The sequence below is a fragment of the Megalopta genalis genome, unplaced genomic scaffold, assembly GCF_051020955.1.
Source record: "Megalopta genalis isolate 19385.01 unplaced genomic scaffold, iyMegGena1_principal scaffold0020, whole genome shotgun sequence".
NCBI lineage: Eukaryota > Metazoa > Arthropoda > Insecta > Hymenoptera > Halictidae > Megalopta > Megalopta genalis.
Window position 1 is genome coordinate 2,372,792 of NW_027476090.1, and position 17,010 is coordinate 2,389,801.

The 17,010-nt window shown below is 41.0% G+C and overlaps 1 protein-coding gene across 4 annotated transcripts in view; it reads left to right on the forward strand.

The window, feature by feature from the left end:
• The window catches only part of LOC117227332 (uncharacterized), a 410,549-nt gene that overhangs the window by 213,886 nt on the left and 179,653 nt on the right, over positions 1 to 17,010 (forward strand). Inside the window, exon 1 of one of the 4 annotated variants that reach the window (XM_076527438.1) lies at positions 5,964 to 6,923. The exons of the other annotated variants lie outside the window; for them this stretch is intronic. Within the exon in view, the coding sequence (XP_076383553.1) occupies positions 6,804 to 6,923 (120 nt within the window). The 5' untranslated portion in view covers positions 5,964 to 6,803. Of the gene's footprint in view, positions 1 to 5,963; positions 6,924 to 17,010 lie in introns of those variants that run through there. 4 annotated transcript variants of the gene reach the window in all.

The following is a 17,010-nucleotide window of genomic DNA, read 5'->3' on the forward strand; positions in this document are numbered from 1 at the left end:
AAAGGTGTTCGAACACTTTTGTGAGCCACTGTAAAAATATGGAAAGTTTGATCGTAAAGGCAACTGTAATGATGCTTTGTGTTCGAACAAAAGACTATGTTCATTTTTATCGTTTCTGATATTGGGAAACGTTCTAACACATCGTGGTTTTAGCCTTTTTTATTTTTGTAAAAACAATCGATCGTTAACGTTTTATAGGTGATAGTCTACATCAGGGGTGTCAAACTCGCGGCCCGAATTAGAAATTTTGAAAGTAGTCTCGGTCAATAAAATCTCTCCCGAAATAGGAAAGATAGTATCAGAGAAGAGATGTCGAGTATCAGGACGTAAACAATAATTTAACTTTATATACGTTTATTACAATGTACCAGTCAGGATAAAAATATTTGTTTCTATGAACATTGATTTTTTTCTTTTCTTGCGGCCCACCTAATGTTAAGCATTGTTTATTTGGCCCAAGTTAGCTTTTGAGTTTGACACCCCTGGTCTAGCCGGTATTTTCACTCCAAGTAATAGCAAAATTGAAAAGAAGCTTTTTAGCCATCGTCTAGTAGACTAGTTTCTCTATCATCTGAAAACAATTCAAGTCATTTGGTTCAGGTCTAAAAAAGTTATCGCGTTTTTAAAAGGTGAGCGAACACTTTTGCGTTGGTGAAAAGTGAAGAAAATTTTCAAGAAATAAAGTGAAATTACTCGTCAGCTATTAGGTTCAGGATAAGTAGCAGTCAACACATTTTCACTCAGAATTCGATGGTCTTCCATATTTTGATGTAAAAAAGTATAGTAATCTATTTAAAAGAACGAAGTTGACCTTCGAATCTCCGAAACGCCTCCGCCTATAAAAAAAATAAATGCACTGCATAATGTGTCCCTTCAAACCATGCGTCTTTTGTATACAAAATTTTTTCGTGCGATGCATATTTCGGAACTTACAAAGGATGTAATGTATCCACCCTGTATATGGGCAGAGCGAGCATTCGCAGTGATTTCGCTTTTTTACAAAAGCTCAAAATCGTAAAAAATTTTTATACAACGTAGATACGTCACGATTTCATTGATTTGACATTGTAGCAATTTTGCAACCGCTTGTAAAAATTAGAACAGCTGTTAAATCAGAACACAGGATGTGTTCGCAATTTTTGTTAATTAAATAGATCGGATGAAACGTTGTTATGGAGAGTTGATTAATTACATTCTATGAAATGGTATCACGTCATGCTACCATTTGGCATGGGAAACGCATGACGTGTTAGTGACGTCATGCGTCGCTGAGGGGCTAACTTGTCCCAAGCCCCAAGAAATACCGCGTATCCCCAAATTTTTGCTATGTGTGTCATAGGAAACTAAACAATGACTAACATAGACTAACATAGACCAGCATAGACTAAATCTATTCTATCGTGACCGATCGTCGTTTGTCACTACCCTGGAAGCAATTATACCGCCATGGTATGATAAAGGGTCTTTAAAAACTAAAAAGATCGAGGGTGTACAATATCTTTGCATTTCCATTATTAACACTAGATTTACGGAACCCGTTAAAATGACGGGTCTCTAACTTTTTAATTTACGATCTACTAATTTTTTAATCTTTAATTTGTTCAATTTATATATTACCTACAGTAAATGTTACAATAACGCGCGTTAACAATCGGAATAAATGTCTCATTGTTACTTTTACAAGCTAATATAAAACAGCTGTTTTTCGTGCTCCGTAAATCTAGCGTTAAAGGAACAGTATATAAATTCAATATAAAACCGAGCTCACGAATGTGTAATTTACAACATGGAGGCGTAAATGTTACGCACCAAGTGTAAGGGTGACATAAGCAGCGTAGGACAATATTTGCTGAAAATAACGAATAAAATGATTACGAGTAAATTCAGTGTATGTATTTATTGTACATTTTATACTACATTTTTGTATACTTTTATGAAGAGTGAAAATAATCAAAATAATTAAAACAATTGATGTTTCCAAACTAAATCCTTCACAAAGGTGAACAAACGTTAAAGTCGATTTTCTCGAGAACGGAGCCCCTGATAAAAAAAATGTTACACCAAATTGTTTACTTGTTGTTTCACATAGAATCACTCCCTGCTCGGTTATACTACGAATTCCGGCCCTGTATTTTGTAAAATCGTCTGCTCCTTTCCGGAAAATTATAATCAATAGCAGCATTTAGCACAGTTTGCTGTAACAAATTTCATAATCTTTTTGGAAAAAGAACTCCAATAGTATTTACAAGTGAGGCTAATTTATTCGCCGAGTAACAAGTAACATTTTTAGATGAAACGATGCTTTATTCGTAAGGGTAGAATATAGTAACGTCGTTCCACTGTGTGCGGGTAATCGTCGTGCGTACGTAATTTTCGTGCGTAATTCTCGCCAGAAAATCGGCGATCGATGTATTCGCCAGCACCCGGTAGATATCGAGGAACCCGAGGGAACTGCTCGAAATTGAATCACACCGAATACCGCAGCCTCCGAGGCACTAGTTACGACACTGCGGTTCATTCTTCTTCGTCTCGTGAATTATGCCCATCTTCTTCTAAGGCATTTCGCTTCTCGAAGTGTCCATGCCCTAGCACCGTGCACGTTCTTCCCCTCCTTGTCGTTCTTATCATGACATACTTGCCATTTTCTTCGTCCCTCTCCGTTCCACGGCCGGGCCTAGTCCAGGGATGTAACTTCCAGCGGTGCATCGCGCAGCGAGAGCCGCAGCGGCACGTGATTCACCGCGGCCAACGCGGCCTACGGGGATGTCTCGCGAATTTCCATGGAGGTCCGAATTATCGATTTTCAAACGCGCGACGTGCACGGGGTGCGTTCGCTTTCCTACCACCATAACGCCGCCCCCGCCGACTTTAATTGGATTCCCGACGAACGCGCGGCAGAACGTCCGTGGAACGTAGACGAGTCGAGATTTCCACGGATAAACAGCGGAATAATATCTTCGCGTTCGCGTTCGTCTTGTCCGCGTTTCCGGCGCGCGCGCGCGCGCCGGAATCCCGATCGTGGCTGGAATATTTCGGCGGGCCCTTTTATCGACGATTTGCCCCCGAAAGACGAGGCCCGGGAATCGGCGTGCCGCCGTGAACGTAAAAAAGGCGAAATCCCCGTGACGAGAAAGTCGCTATTTCTGGGATCCCTCGGGGCGTTAGATCCAGGGTCTCGACTGAAAACGGATCGTCCCTGAACTCGCAGCGAGTCCAAAGCGAAAGGGAAGGGGTCATGGAACTGCGGAGAGGGAGGTAACACCGCGTGGGACAAAGACGCCGGCTGCGGAGGTGGGGGAGGACGAAGGACAAGGGAAGAAGGGAGAGAAACGGCGCAGGGATGCTGTTCCTGAAAAGAGACGACGCGAAGGCACATTGCGAGGAAAGAGAGGACCGTCGATCCTGGCTACCCTCGTTACGCTTCTTCTCTCTCTCTCTCTCTCTCTCTCTCTCTCTCTCTGCTTCTCTCCTTCTCTCTTTCTCTCTCCGTTTCTCTCTCCCTCCTCTCACTTTCTTTCTCTGTTTCTCTCTCTTGCTCTCTCTCTCTCTCTCTCTCTCTCTCTGTTTCTCTCTGTTCTCTCCTTCTCTCTCTCTCTCTCTCTGTTTCTCTCTGTTCTCTCCTTCTCTCTCTCTCTCTCTCTGTTTCTCTCTGTTCTCTCCTTCTCTCTCTCTCTCTCTCTCTCTCTCTGTTTCTCTCTCCCTCCTCTCACTTTCTCTCTCTCTCTCTCTCGCTCTACTTTGCCCTTCTCCCTTCTCCGTCACGGTTCCCTGTTTAGCCACGGCGGGCATGGTTCATACCAAAATGGAAAATACTGGTATTACACCGATAATTTACGATTGTACCTTCGTTACCCTTGTGGAAACCGAAATCCAGGAATATTGGTAGATTTACCTACGCAAACAGACATACCTCGAACTTACGTTCCCATGTACTTGATTCCGCGAAAATGATGAACGTAAATAGAAAAATGCGTAAGCGAAGATTGTTATGTACACCAATTTACGCTCTCCCGAATTATGGCTTTTCGCCATTGGTTACGTCGTTTCCGTTAGTAACGAAAAATCTGGATATTTGTAAAATATTGATACGTTACACGTTAATGACTAAATGTTTCATATTATATTCATAGATAATATTATATATGAGTAATACTAAAAAAAAACAATATATCATTTACCATAATATTGGTAAATGATTCTAATATTTAAATAGTCATACAATACGAGCAATAAACATAAGTAATATTATAATCGACATCAGTACATAAATCATAATATTACGTAAATAATTTTAATATTTAAAGTAGTCATACAGTACGAGGAATAAATATAAACGACATTAGCACGTAAATCATAATACTACGTAAACGATACAAAAATTTAAATAGTCATATAATACGGGCAATAAATATTTTTGTTGTAATATACGTACACACGTTTATACGTTGTAATATACGTACACATAATGTATACATTTACATTTAAACTACTTAAATTATAGTATTGTTTATGTAATATAATTATTATGTACTAATGTTGTTTATAGTACTATTATATTATTATACACTACAGATTATTACTACTACATTATTATATATTATTGTTATTATATTATTAGATTAGATTAGATTATATATTATTATTATATTACCATTTATAGTATTATAATATCTACATCACCTGTGAACATGATACGAGACATACGTTAATGAACACATGCGTACCAATAATTTACAAAGATCCAGGAATTTTCGTTATTAGTAGAAACGATGGACCCACGAATGGAAATAAGTCTGTAGAGCGTAAATTGTAGTACGACCGTATTTACCCGTAACATTGCCCGATGATGACTCGTCGCTCTAATCTTCAATCACTCCTATCCGCACGGAGTTCCGAAACAATGCCGTGCTATATCAGTTTTTTCAATAGTCCGTTACATCGGTCTCGATATCATAACGTTATCGATATTTCGGTAAATTATATCGGTTTTCGCGTAGCCTCGCCGGATTAATGCCGGTATAAAGTCCCCGCTGGTGGGTACTCGCCGTTTTCCGGCCGGCTTTCAGCGCGCGGAAAGAGAGGAGAGAGAGAGAAGAGTCGCGCCGCGGCCGGCGGAGGGCGAAGAACACGGCTCGAGCACGACGAAGAGAGGAGATAATGCCGAAGCACGGAAGAATGGACGGAAGGAATAGCGAGCCGGGATAGAGCGACGGAGGAGGAGAGGCTATATACGGGATCCAGCGGAGAGGACAGCGAGCGCGGAGGAAGATAGCGGGTCCGAGCGGAAGAAAGACGAACGAGAACGCGGCGCGGGACGCCGGGGGTGAGACAGAGCGAAGCGGCGAACGCGAGGACCAACAAAGGGATGGAGCAAGATGGCGCGAAAGGGCCCACAGCGGAGACCCACGTTCGGCCGAGAGAGAGAGAGAGAGAGAGAGAGAGAGAGAGGGCGTCGGAGGCGCGCGAGGAGCTCTGTAAAAAGGAAGCGGGCGAGGAGGGGGAAGAAATTAGAGGGAAAGAGGGAACGGCGAAGAGGGAGAGGCGAGCCTTGACGAGAGAAAGATAAACGTAACGAGTGACGAATCGCTAGACAGGGTTGGGAATACTGTGCGGCCCGGCGAGGGAGCGTGAGCGAGACGGAAGGAGGAACCGGCGGATTTCGAGAGCGAGAGAGAGAGAGAGAAAGAGAGAGAGAGTGTGTGCCGGAGCTTGCAGGCGTGCAAGGGAGAAAGCGCGGCTGTTCAAAAAGGGTGGGAGAGAGAGCGAGCGGACGGCGTTGTAAGAGAGAGCGATCCAGAGAGAAAGAGAGAGAGTGAGAGAGAGAGCGATCCACAGTGAGAAAGAGAGAGTGAGAGAGGGAGGGAGAGAGAGAGAGAGAGAGAGAGGGAGCCGGCAGAGACGAGACAGAGTGCGCCCACCGAGCCGCCTCCATACCACCTCCAGCATTCCCGGCCTGTACACACAGTTGCAGCTGCACTGCCGCCGTGGCTCGCTCGCTCGCTCGCTCGCTCGTTCGTTCGCTCGTTTGTTCGTCCGTGTGCACATGCGGGACTGCGCGCGCGTTCCACTCTCGCTCGCAATCATCTCGCCGGTACGCTTTTAAGGATGTGCTCTCCTTTGGATATCGGAGCGTGCCGCGTGTGAGTTTTCCTCTGGATCAGGAGGTGTCGTGTGAGAACAAGTTCCCGCAGGAGTGACGACAGTGACCAACCTCGTCCATCTCCCGTTCCGTGAACGAGAGGGAGAAAGAGAGAGAGAGAGCTCCGAAAGGTCATCGATAAGTCGCGCGAGAACCAGCGGCTGAAAGTCTCCGATCCGGCAAGCACTCGGATCGTTCCAACCCCCGCCGATCGCCGACACGCAGCAGAGACGCAAGGTTCACTTTCACCCCTTTTCCGCCCTTATCGGACCACGTACCGTGCACGTGCGTCCGAGCGCCCCCCGCTCGAACAACACTATCTATCGGGCCCTCGATCGCCGCGGACGGAGGAACTTCGCTGTCTCGTTAGCCGCGATACTGCCGGAAAACGCTCTGACATTTCACAAATGTCAGCCGCGGCCTCTCGCAGAGTCGCTTCCACGTAGCCGGAGCGTGATAACCGATAAGGAAAGCCCGTGGATTTGCCCGTAGCGTGCGCGCCGTGCCGCGCCGCGCCGGTTCGGTCGGGCTCGCGGTTTTCAACGTTCGCTTCGACGCCGATCGGAACCGAGACATGTGATCCCGTGAGGCCGAACAGGAAGAGAAGATACAGGCCACGCATTATCTTGCCGTTCGCCGGGGGGGCTACGAGACTCGCTGCAAGATGGACTGGATGAGGAGGCAGGATATCAAGGAGGAGGCAGCGGATACTCCTACCGCCTTGACACCAGACGAGACCGACGAGTGTTATTTCGACGAGGACGCATCGATCGACGAGGGCATGGTATGTCTCGATTTCACGATTTCTTCTTGTTCGGTGTCCGATGAACCGATTATATCCGCTTTTATTTTTGGAGCGGATACCGCGATTTATTCCGCTGCGACTCCATTCGGTGGCTAGAGGTCTGTTTCAGTTTGGGAGATCTCGGTTGCGGTTTGGATAGATCTGACGATTTTCGGTCGATCTAGATCTCGTGCGACGAATTGTCATATATTTTTGCTCGGGGAATCATAGTTCGTCGACTTGCATCACGATTTTCCGTGCGTTTGCAACATGTGCAACCTGTGCATTTTGAATTCTTTTGTGACACGTGAACATCAATTTGACTAAAACGACCCCAGAAAATGTTCTCTTTACGAAATTATGCTTGTAGTATTGTAAACATTGGCGGTGAAATCGTTTAAACGCAGCTTTGAACGCAAGGTATTGATATATTTCGCTTGGAGCTACGTAATCCTGACAGAAAAAGATAGATCTTTTAATTCTATATCGCAAACTTTTTTCTTTAAAAATTGGCACGACTCGCGAAAACGACGATTAATTACAACGGCACACTTTTAGATGAGAGCAACAGTCACGTGGTTGCATATAACTTAATACATATGAAAACAGAGCTACGCTTTCGTAGCTATTTTAAAATATACTTGCACCAGCAAGTTTTAGCAATTCGTTATAAAATGGATGCTTCAATGTACAGATCTAGCCACGAAAAAAATTTCCAGATGTTTTTAGACGCGGTTGTCGATTTGTAGTGCGTTCGAGAAGAAACGCATCTTCGGTTTTCTACCAGAGTTCGTTGGAAGGAACGAGTTCAGTTTTTTTCAGAAAAGAATTGCAGTTCTTTCAAAGTTCCTCTTTCAGATTGACTCTACTTCTTTAGATTAACTCCTTTGTTTAAAAAATAAAATCAAGTTGTTCTGTGTTAGAGTCGATGAACGTCAACGAGAATCACTGCAAATGCTGTGATATTATAATTTGTAGAATTTATAAAAATTGTTGGAGTAAGCAGAGCTGGGTAATATTTGTAGAGAAAATATTTTTGAAATAGTATTTGAGATAGATTCTTCACAATTGAAATAAAATAGTACTTCGAGTAGGACATAAAATTTCAGTAAATAAAATATCTTATTTCGATAATCCGCAGCTAAAGCATGAAATAAATATTTTATTTTGATAGTGTAAAACGTAAAATAAAATAGTTTATTTTGATATCTATAAAGTCAAATCATGAAAATAAATATTTTATTTTGATAATCTAAAACATAAAATAGAAGATTATTTACGATTGACCAATTCTGCTCGCTTTTCCTTGACCGCTGCATTCAATTTGTCCAGTTGCTAACATTCACAGATAATAAAAAATAACATAATAATAATAATAATAATTTTATAATATAACATTTACGGATATCATAAAAATGGGAGTGAGAGACATCTATAATACGATAATACGATAAAATCAACAATCGAACGGGGGACGTGGATGCTTCGAGCTCTAAAATGACCCACGACCTTTTAAAAAATCAAGCGTAACGTAATACGAAAGAGACAGACATTTATAGGAAGGTTGCTTAGTCCATCGAATATCAATTTAAAAAGTAATGCTGCAATCCTACTTTTATCGTTCCCTGGTGTATGCGCGAATGGCAACGAAAGCATTTTTGATGTCGGCTAGCGTAAAGCATAATTTCGCTGCACCAGCTGCCAGTATGTTAATACGCTCCACGTTTATGATTATTCGATGCTAAAACGTCTGTTCTACTGGCTCGGGATAAATGGAGTATTACTGTACATACTTGAGACCAAGGGAACTATGCGAGAGAGTTGCATGATTATTAACCCTGAGTATGCCGACATGTACTCTAGCTCCAAGGCCGTTTGCTCGGAGCAATGCAATTAAGGGACCGCGTATTCGTGGATCAAATATTGGGGGGGGGGGGACGGTGGAATACCTTGCATAGAATCTAGAAACGTTTCACTTGCGTCGATGATTCGCTAACAACAACAACGTGTCTCTGAAAATCAGTTCAATGCGGTTGGTCGTTGTCGATGCCTGCGAAATCGTTAAATTACGAGCATGTTCTGGTGAAATTCACTATGTCTTACAATCAGATAGGCAGGGAAAACAAATGTTCTGAGTTGAGATAACCATGAGATTCGATAGTAAGTAAACTATGTAACACTTGAAAATAATTGCGTACCTGTATCACGCGTGTGATCTAAGCTATTGTGTTGTCAAGAAAGTAATTTCGGTTTCCAAGTAATAGCAAAATTAAAAAGAAGCTTTTTAGCCATCGTCTAGTATACTAGTCCCTCTATCATCTAAAAACAATTCAAGTCATTTGGTTCAGTTCTAAAAAAGTTATCGCGTTTTTAAAAGGTGAACGAACACGTTTGCGTTGGTGAAAAGTGAAGAAAATGTTCAAGAAATTAAGTGAAATTACTCGTCAGCTAATTAGGTTTAGGGTAAATAGCAGTCAATGCATTTTTACTCAGAAGTTTACAAAACTTTTTAAGTGGTAAAAATTTAGCCTCGAATCGCACTCGATCGAGTTTTTCGCTGATAAAGACCAGAAGTTTTATGAGCGCGGAATCACGAAGTTACCGAAAAGATGGCGAAAGGTCATCGAACAGAATGGAAAATATTTGACCGATTAAAGTTCATTTCTTGTATAGATAAAAAATTGTGGTTTATTTCGCACTGAAATACCGAAATTACTTTCCTGCCACTCCAATATTTATTTACCTCGGAGGATTTTCAAACGATCGCACGTAATTTACAAAGCAACGATCGATTGTACGATAGTCGCTTGTAAGATATACCAATAATGTCAGAGGCACACACACACACAAAGCGATCGCAAGTTGCGAAATCGCGCGCGGCCATTTGTACGAGAAAAACGTGTACAAGGTATGCACGTACAAGCTGCGACTTGTAAATTATCCAATATTACGAGCTTGTGTTTCATTGTGCAATCGAGCCGAGCACGCTGTTCATCATCGTTTGATCAACGGCTTTCGCTAATTCGATCAATCGACCGGCTGAAAGGAAACCGGTCTCCGAATGATAAAATACAAAATCGTGGGACGATTGTGCAACCGCGAACAGTTTGTCGCAGCGGCTCGAAACGGGTGTAACCGAGTCCGCGGGGGGGTTCATTTTTAATGGAATGCCCCGGTAACTAATTTAATGCGTCGCCACGCTTCGAGGACGCTTGGAAAGTTGATTCGATTCGGCAAGGCGACGATCTTCGCGCGCGCTCCTTTCGCGCCGTTCGACTCGTGATTGACGGTGCCCGGGTTTATTTCGACCCGGCGCCTTTCGAAGGCGTCGCCCAATTTCTCCACGCCTGCCGGCTAACTTGAACTGTCAGTTAATTGTTTGACAGAGGTAGAATTGAGTTGTCGTGTACCGGCGATTACTTTTTAAATTGATATTCGGTGGACTAACAGCCTTCGTGTAAATACCTGCTTTCTTGTCTTACGTTATGCTTGTTTTTTTTTTAAAGTCGTGAGTCAGTTTAGAGCTTGATGCATCTACATCACCCCTGCTCCATTGTTGATTTTATTGTATTACTGTTTGTTTTGCTTGTTTTTTCCAAATCTAATGAACAGGTAAAAATAAAATCGATTATTTGTTTGTAACTTCTTCCAATTGTTTAAACAATCCACAAATCGTGTATTAAATGATAGATTGAAATCAAAGGAGTAATTCTTGTTCGAGGACTTTTTTTCTAACTTGCACAGTCTGCGAATCGTAGCAATGAAATAAAGAAAATAACCGAATTTGGGGATTAATTTTCCTCCCATAAGAATCGTACATTTAATCTCAGATGGTTGTTGTAACGGGAAAGCAGAAAATTTTAAATCCACGTCAGATTCAGTCACGATGAAAATGTTAACGACGTTTTTGGAAACGTTTCGATCTACAGAATCGTCGAGAAAATACCGCGCCGCCACCTATGAAGTTCTCAAAATCGTCTGCTTTCCAAGCGTTAACCTTCTAGGCATGACGCGCCACTATAGTGGCTTCCGCGGATGTCATCTTTCAGAACGACACGCCACTATAGTGGCTTTCGCGGATGTCATCTCTCTGGACAACGCGCCACTATAGTGGCTTGCTCTAGTAGCTCACTCGCTCATCGTTTGAGCCAAATAATCGTCTTCATATGCATTGTTTCGCACTTCTTTTGTCTTCGCATCGATTTACAACAGTCTACAGAGTGTCCCAAAAATGTCTCGCAATCCGGAAATGGCGGGTTCCTCGGATCATTTGAAGCAACTTCTTCCTTTACAAAAATGTTCTCCGAGGCACCGTTAACGAGTTATTAACGAAAAACGGTGACCAATAAGAATCGAGTACGGCTGACGCGAGGCGGCTCAGCCAACCAGCGCGCGAAGCCCAGTTCCGCTCATTGGCTCGATCGCCTCGCGCCAGCCGAGCTCGCCTCTCATTGGTCACTGTTTTTCGTTAATAACTCGTTAACGGTGCCTCGGAGAACATTTTTGTAAAGGCAAAAGTTGCTTCAAATGGCCTAAGGAACCCGCCACTTTCGGACTGCGAGACATTTTTGGGACACCCTGTATATACAGACATAATATACAGTATCAGACTCTGCCGTCCAGAGAAATAGCCTCGCGCAGAATTCAGCCGTACCTAAAAGGTTAAGGAGCGCTCATTCTTATCAGACAGGGATTCTGTGGAAGCCGGGAGCCATGTGTGCTTCGCAGACGCGGTTAATCTTCGATTCTGGCCCCGTGGCAGTCGTCAGAAACCGTATCTTCGGCCGGTACCTCGTGGCTCGATTCTATTACGAGCAGCGCGCCGTTTCCTCGCGATAATTTCGGTGGGTCGCTCGTGGTATCGCGCATCCAAGCTCGATAATAATTCAAATTAACGATCCCCGATGCAACTCCGACCTACGGGCACGCGATTCAACGGCCCTTTTTCACGCGGCTGGGCAGCGGCAGGGCCCGAGAGAGCCGCGCGCGAGGAGGATTTAGGTCTGCCATCAATTTCGCTTTATCTCGCCTTGACCCCTGCCTCTCCCCTCTTTTTAATCTTTACGACGCTTCGAGAAACGAGAAATTAGCACGACGCTTCCTTCCGGCGGTGTGCGCGCGCCATAATTGTTATGATTCTCGTGCGTGAAGCTCGTACGGGGCTCGGTTCTTACAGCTGCTCTTGCTTGCCGTGTCTGATGAATTCGGCCTTTGCCGCAATGCACGAGCACAGACAGATCTTTTTTAACGGTGTAAATCAGGTACATTTCGTAATCATGATGTGTGCGCGCGTTTGCAAGATTTTGGACGTGAAACAGCGAACAGAACCAGATGAGCCGGAACAAGAAATTGTTCCTTTGTTAAATAGGTCGGTAATAAGTTGTTGAAACCTAGATTTGTTTTCTGTTTTGTAAATGTTTCAATTACGTGTCACTGGACTGCGATTTTTTCGCATTTTTGATTAAACTAATTAGGTTAAAGACGAAACTGCGAAGATATTATCAAAATGATCAAAACTGAAAAGACATTTTCATCAGTCCCAATTTTCTTATATCAGACAATTTATTTTTATTATTATTATTTTCATTGTATTTTATTTGTTATTAATAGGTGATTTCTATTTAAATTATTATATATATATAATAATTTAAATAGAAATCACCTATTAATAACAAATAAAATACAATGAAAATAATAATAATAAAAATAAATTGTCTTAGATATATATATATATATATATATATATATATATATATATATATATCTAATTATATATATTCTATTATATATATATATTATATAACGCGTACTTTTTTGTACAAAAAGAGAAAGCAAAATTTGATTTCCATTCTAGTCAGCTGAGCCCTTCCAAAACTCGCGTTTTTTAAATAGTTTCGCAATGTTTCCAGATGTACTGTTTTAACCGAAAGAAAAAGACCTGTAAAACTTCGGTTTCTCAATAGAGAAATAGTGGTCGCAAAAACGTTTCTCATCCGTGTCGAATTCCGAATGGATTTTCACGAACCAGTGTGCTCGACGAGAAAGAGAGAAGGGGTCAATCCTGAGGCCGCAAAGCGTCGCAGTTAAAACCATCGATCGTTAATGCGCGTCAAATGTTTATATCGCTGCGATGCATTAGCGCAACGGCAGGCCGTGTGTTCCATTGAGCAGGTCTTCAGGGCCGTAATTCAAGCAGCCACTTCAGAGGCAAGAACCGCCGCAACAATGCCCGTAACTGTAGATTCGAGGTAACTTTACACTCGAGTCCATTTTCTCTCTGCCCACTTAAGCCCGCTGCTGCAACGTTCGCGCCCTGTTGGCCGAGGGAAAGGGTTCGCGACACGTGTTCGAATTTCCCTTAACGGCCAGCACGCTCTCTCTCTCTCTCACTCTCTCTCTCTCTCTCTCTCTCTCTCTCTCTCTCTCTCTTTCTCTTTCTCTTTCTCTAAGCCCACCGGGAACGCGCTGCAATTACCGTGACGTAATTCGAGATCGCAGAGCTTTCGGAGCGTAGAAAATCGGGGGATGCCTTCGGGACAGTCGAGGAACACCGAAGATTTCTTGCCGGGGACAGATTTGATTTTTACCGCGAACGGTGGATCGCAGGCGTTCAAACTTCGAACGAGACGAATGGTGCGGTATACTGCAGATTTTATGCGTTCATGGCAAAAATGACTGAATAAGATACAGAACGGTGGAGACATTGGAAGAATTTAAGACAGTTGTTACATTAACATTTAATATGAATTTATTAAAGCTGTTAGAAGAAGAGGCACACTCCTATTTGACTTCTGTGTGTTTGCAATTAATGCGGACAATCTTTATTTTGCATTTAGATCACTTATTTATTTTAATCAGACTGCTTTGAAATCCGCAGTCCAATTATAATTTTATTATTCTCATTTTATTATAATTATATCATATATTTATATTAATTATAATATAAATATATTATATATATTTTTATATATATTTTGTCAAATATCAATATAATTTAGCGATTATTATCGCAGTAGCTGTTATCATATTGTTGTTATTATCATTATTATTACTATTATTATTATTATTATTATTACCTTATCGTACTTTTTTCAGTACATAATAATTGCATTCAATGTGCATTCAATCAATACTGAAACATTCAGATTTTCCTTTCCCCCGTAATTCGTGCCATACTTCACGAAGAAACAAAAAGAAAGCTTTTATCGAATTTATATTTGAACTCTTGTACTTTTTTAATATTTCGAAAATAATAAATAATATTCTAGTTATTCAGATTTCACATTTTGAATCGCCCACAACTCCGCGATGTTACTTATGCCGAAACATAGCAGGGGGGTCATTCTAGGGTTAAAAACAAGAATCATTTTGACTCGGTTAACAATGGCGATTCCACCGTCGATTGTATCCGGATCGAAGTGTTTTGTTTTCTCCCGAAATAACAATAACGCTTAAAGGCTTCGCAGTGGCTAGCGTTTCAAGCTGAAAGCAGATCGCGAGCATCCCGACTGACTCACCGCGAAGCCACAAAACCTCAGAGACACCGTGGTCGCGTACAACGCTACATTCAGTTTGTCCTCGAGGTCACGATAAAAAAAAAAGAAGTCGTGTCAGAGATTAGGCTAATTACAGATGTAGCCCTGTCCGCTATCTGGTCGGTGTATTCCGGGACACACGGCGCGGCGCGGCGCGGCGCGTCGTCCGCGTCAGATAAATCGAAGCAGGATCAGCGACACAGGGGCCGGTAGTTATCGCGGTTGCATAGTAGCGAAGAAAAGACGAGACTCACGTGAGCCTCTGTTCGCTGTCATAACCGCGGGGCTTTTTTTCCTAAGTCGACTCGATAAGAGGAAGCGATAAGTCGGTGGAAGCCGCTCCGAAACCTTGGCAACGCCGTGCTTCGAGACACCGGGGGCCCGGATGATTCAGCGCCCAGCTGCGTCGCCTAAACTTGCGCCGAAATTTGTTAGTCAAAATCGAATTGCCCCGTTCCGAGAAACGAACTACGCCGATCGATCCTCCCAGACGCGAGCGACATGCGTCCCTCGCGGTCCCGTCTCCTTCGAAAGCTGTTCTGTGAAGCTCGTTTTTTCCACGATTCTACGGTTTTCCTTTACAGTCGGCTGTACGCCATTATTTAGCCCCCTCCGATCATGCTATGGTACTTGCAGCAGAAATCATCATGATGTCAGACGAAATTGTAGGGAATATAATACGCGTAGTATTATGTCCACGCGTGACAATAAACTTGACTTGAAACAATAAAAAAAAGAAAGTCCTCAAATGTCTCATGATTTCACGTGATTTAACGTGACGCGTGTTTTTTAAGTATGTTTTTATTGGGTTGGCAACTAAGTAATTGTCGATTTCAGTTATAGATGTCTCTCACTCCCATTTTTATGATATCCGTAAATGTTATATTATAAAATTATTATTATTATTATTATGTTATTTTTTATTATCCGTTTGAGATATTCTCAAATATTTATCTTCAATGTTAAAGTATTGGTAATGATCCTTGTTATTCGGTCATGTTTAATGGCTACAGATTTATCGAACACGTAATTTTTCGCACACAATCCGATTTAAGGTGAAATGTTAATTCCTAAAAATTTTACAGTGTCTCATCATTTTGTCCAGTGATTGTAATAATATATTGTAAACAATATAATTTAATAATATATAATTATAATAAACTTGGTTACAATCAATGGACAAAATTATGAGGTACTCTAACAATATTATTATAATAATATATATTGTTACAATATAACATATATATTGGTTATACTCTAAAAATTGATCTACTCTAAAAATATTATTATATTAATATATATTATAATTATATGTTATTATATATGTTATAACAATATTATTATTATAATATTATAATATATAATTTTTGGGTTGACAACTAAGTAATTTTTTTTTGCCGATTTCAGTTATAGATGTTTCTCACTCCCATTTTTATGATATCCGTAAATGTGATATTATAAAATTATTATTATTATTATGTTATTTTTTATTATCCGTGAATGTTAGCAACTGGACAAATTGAATGCAGCGGTCCAAGTAAAAAAAAATTTTTTATTTCATTGAAGAAACCGGTAATTAACTTAGTTGCCAACCCAATACTGTAACTATGTCTAGGAGTCCGTTTATGACAGACACAGTACTATTACATTCCTGTGAGATTGCTTTAACCCTATGCACATTTCTTTTTAATGAATTTCTTTTCATGCTGTAAGATAATGATGTACAAAATAATTTCTCTAAAGAAGTAAATGGATTACTGTAAGATAAGTTATATATTTTTTATTATTAAATTTATTCAACAATTTAAAGGAAATACATCTAATTTTAATCATAAACTGAATATTTGTTTCTTCATTATTATTACTATTATTATTATTATTATTACCTTATCGTACTTTTTTTAGTACATAGTAATTGCATTCAATCAATATTGAATTCAACATGCATTCAATCAATACTGAAACATTCAGATTTTCCATTCCCCCGTAATTCATGCCATACTTTACGAAGAAACAAAAAAAAACTTTTATCGAATTTATATTGAACTTTTGTAGACCTTGATCTTCCTGCGAAATAAAGATTTTCCTATCGATCACAAAAAACAGGAGTGAAATAGTAAATTATTTTTCTCTTTAATAACTCTGCTAGAAATGTATAAAATCCGCAGTCTAATTTTACTGTACTTCAAAGACGTAATATTAGGGCACAATTAAATAAATAAATGCCCTAATAAAATTAGGACATTATTTTAGCAGCGAACGTTGTTTTCTATTTAATGTTGCCTATGGAAAATGTCTTTTCGCGAACCAGAAATTCCACAAACTTTTTACAGTCCACTCACAGTATACGAAAACAGTATAAAAAAATAATAAAACATTACAGTTAGAAAAAAGTTCAATTACACGATAGTTCAGCAGGATTTGAAGTATGCTTCTCCATGTTCCTTGTTCGTCGGAGAAAATTTGCACAACGACGTTGCTTGCTGGGCGTTCTATAAACAAATTGAAAAAAATGAGTTCCGCTCGGTTTTGCCGCAAATTGCAGCTCAGAT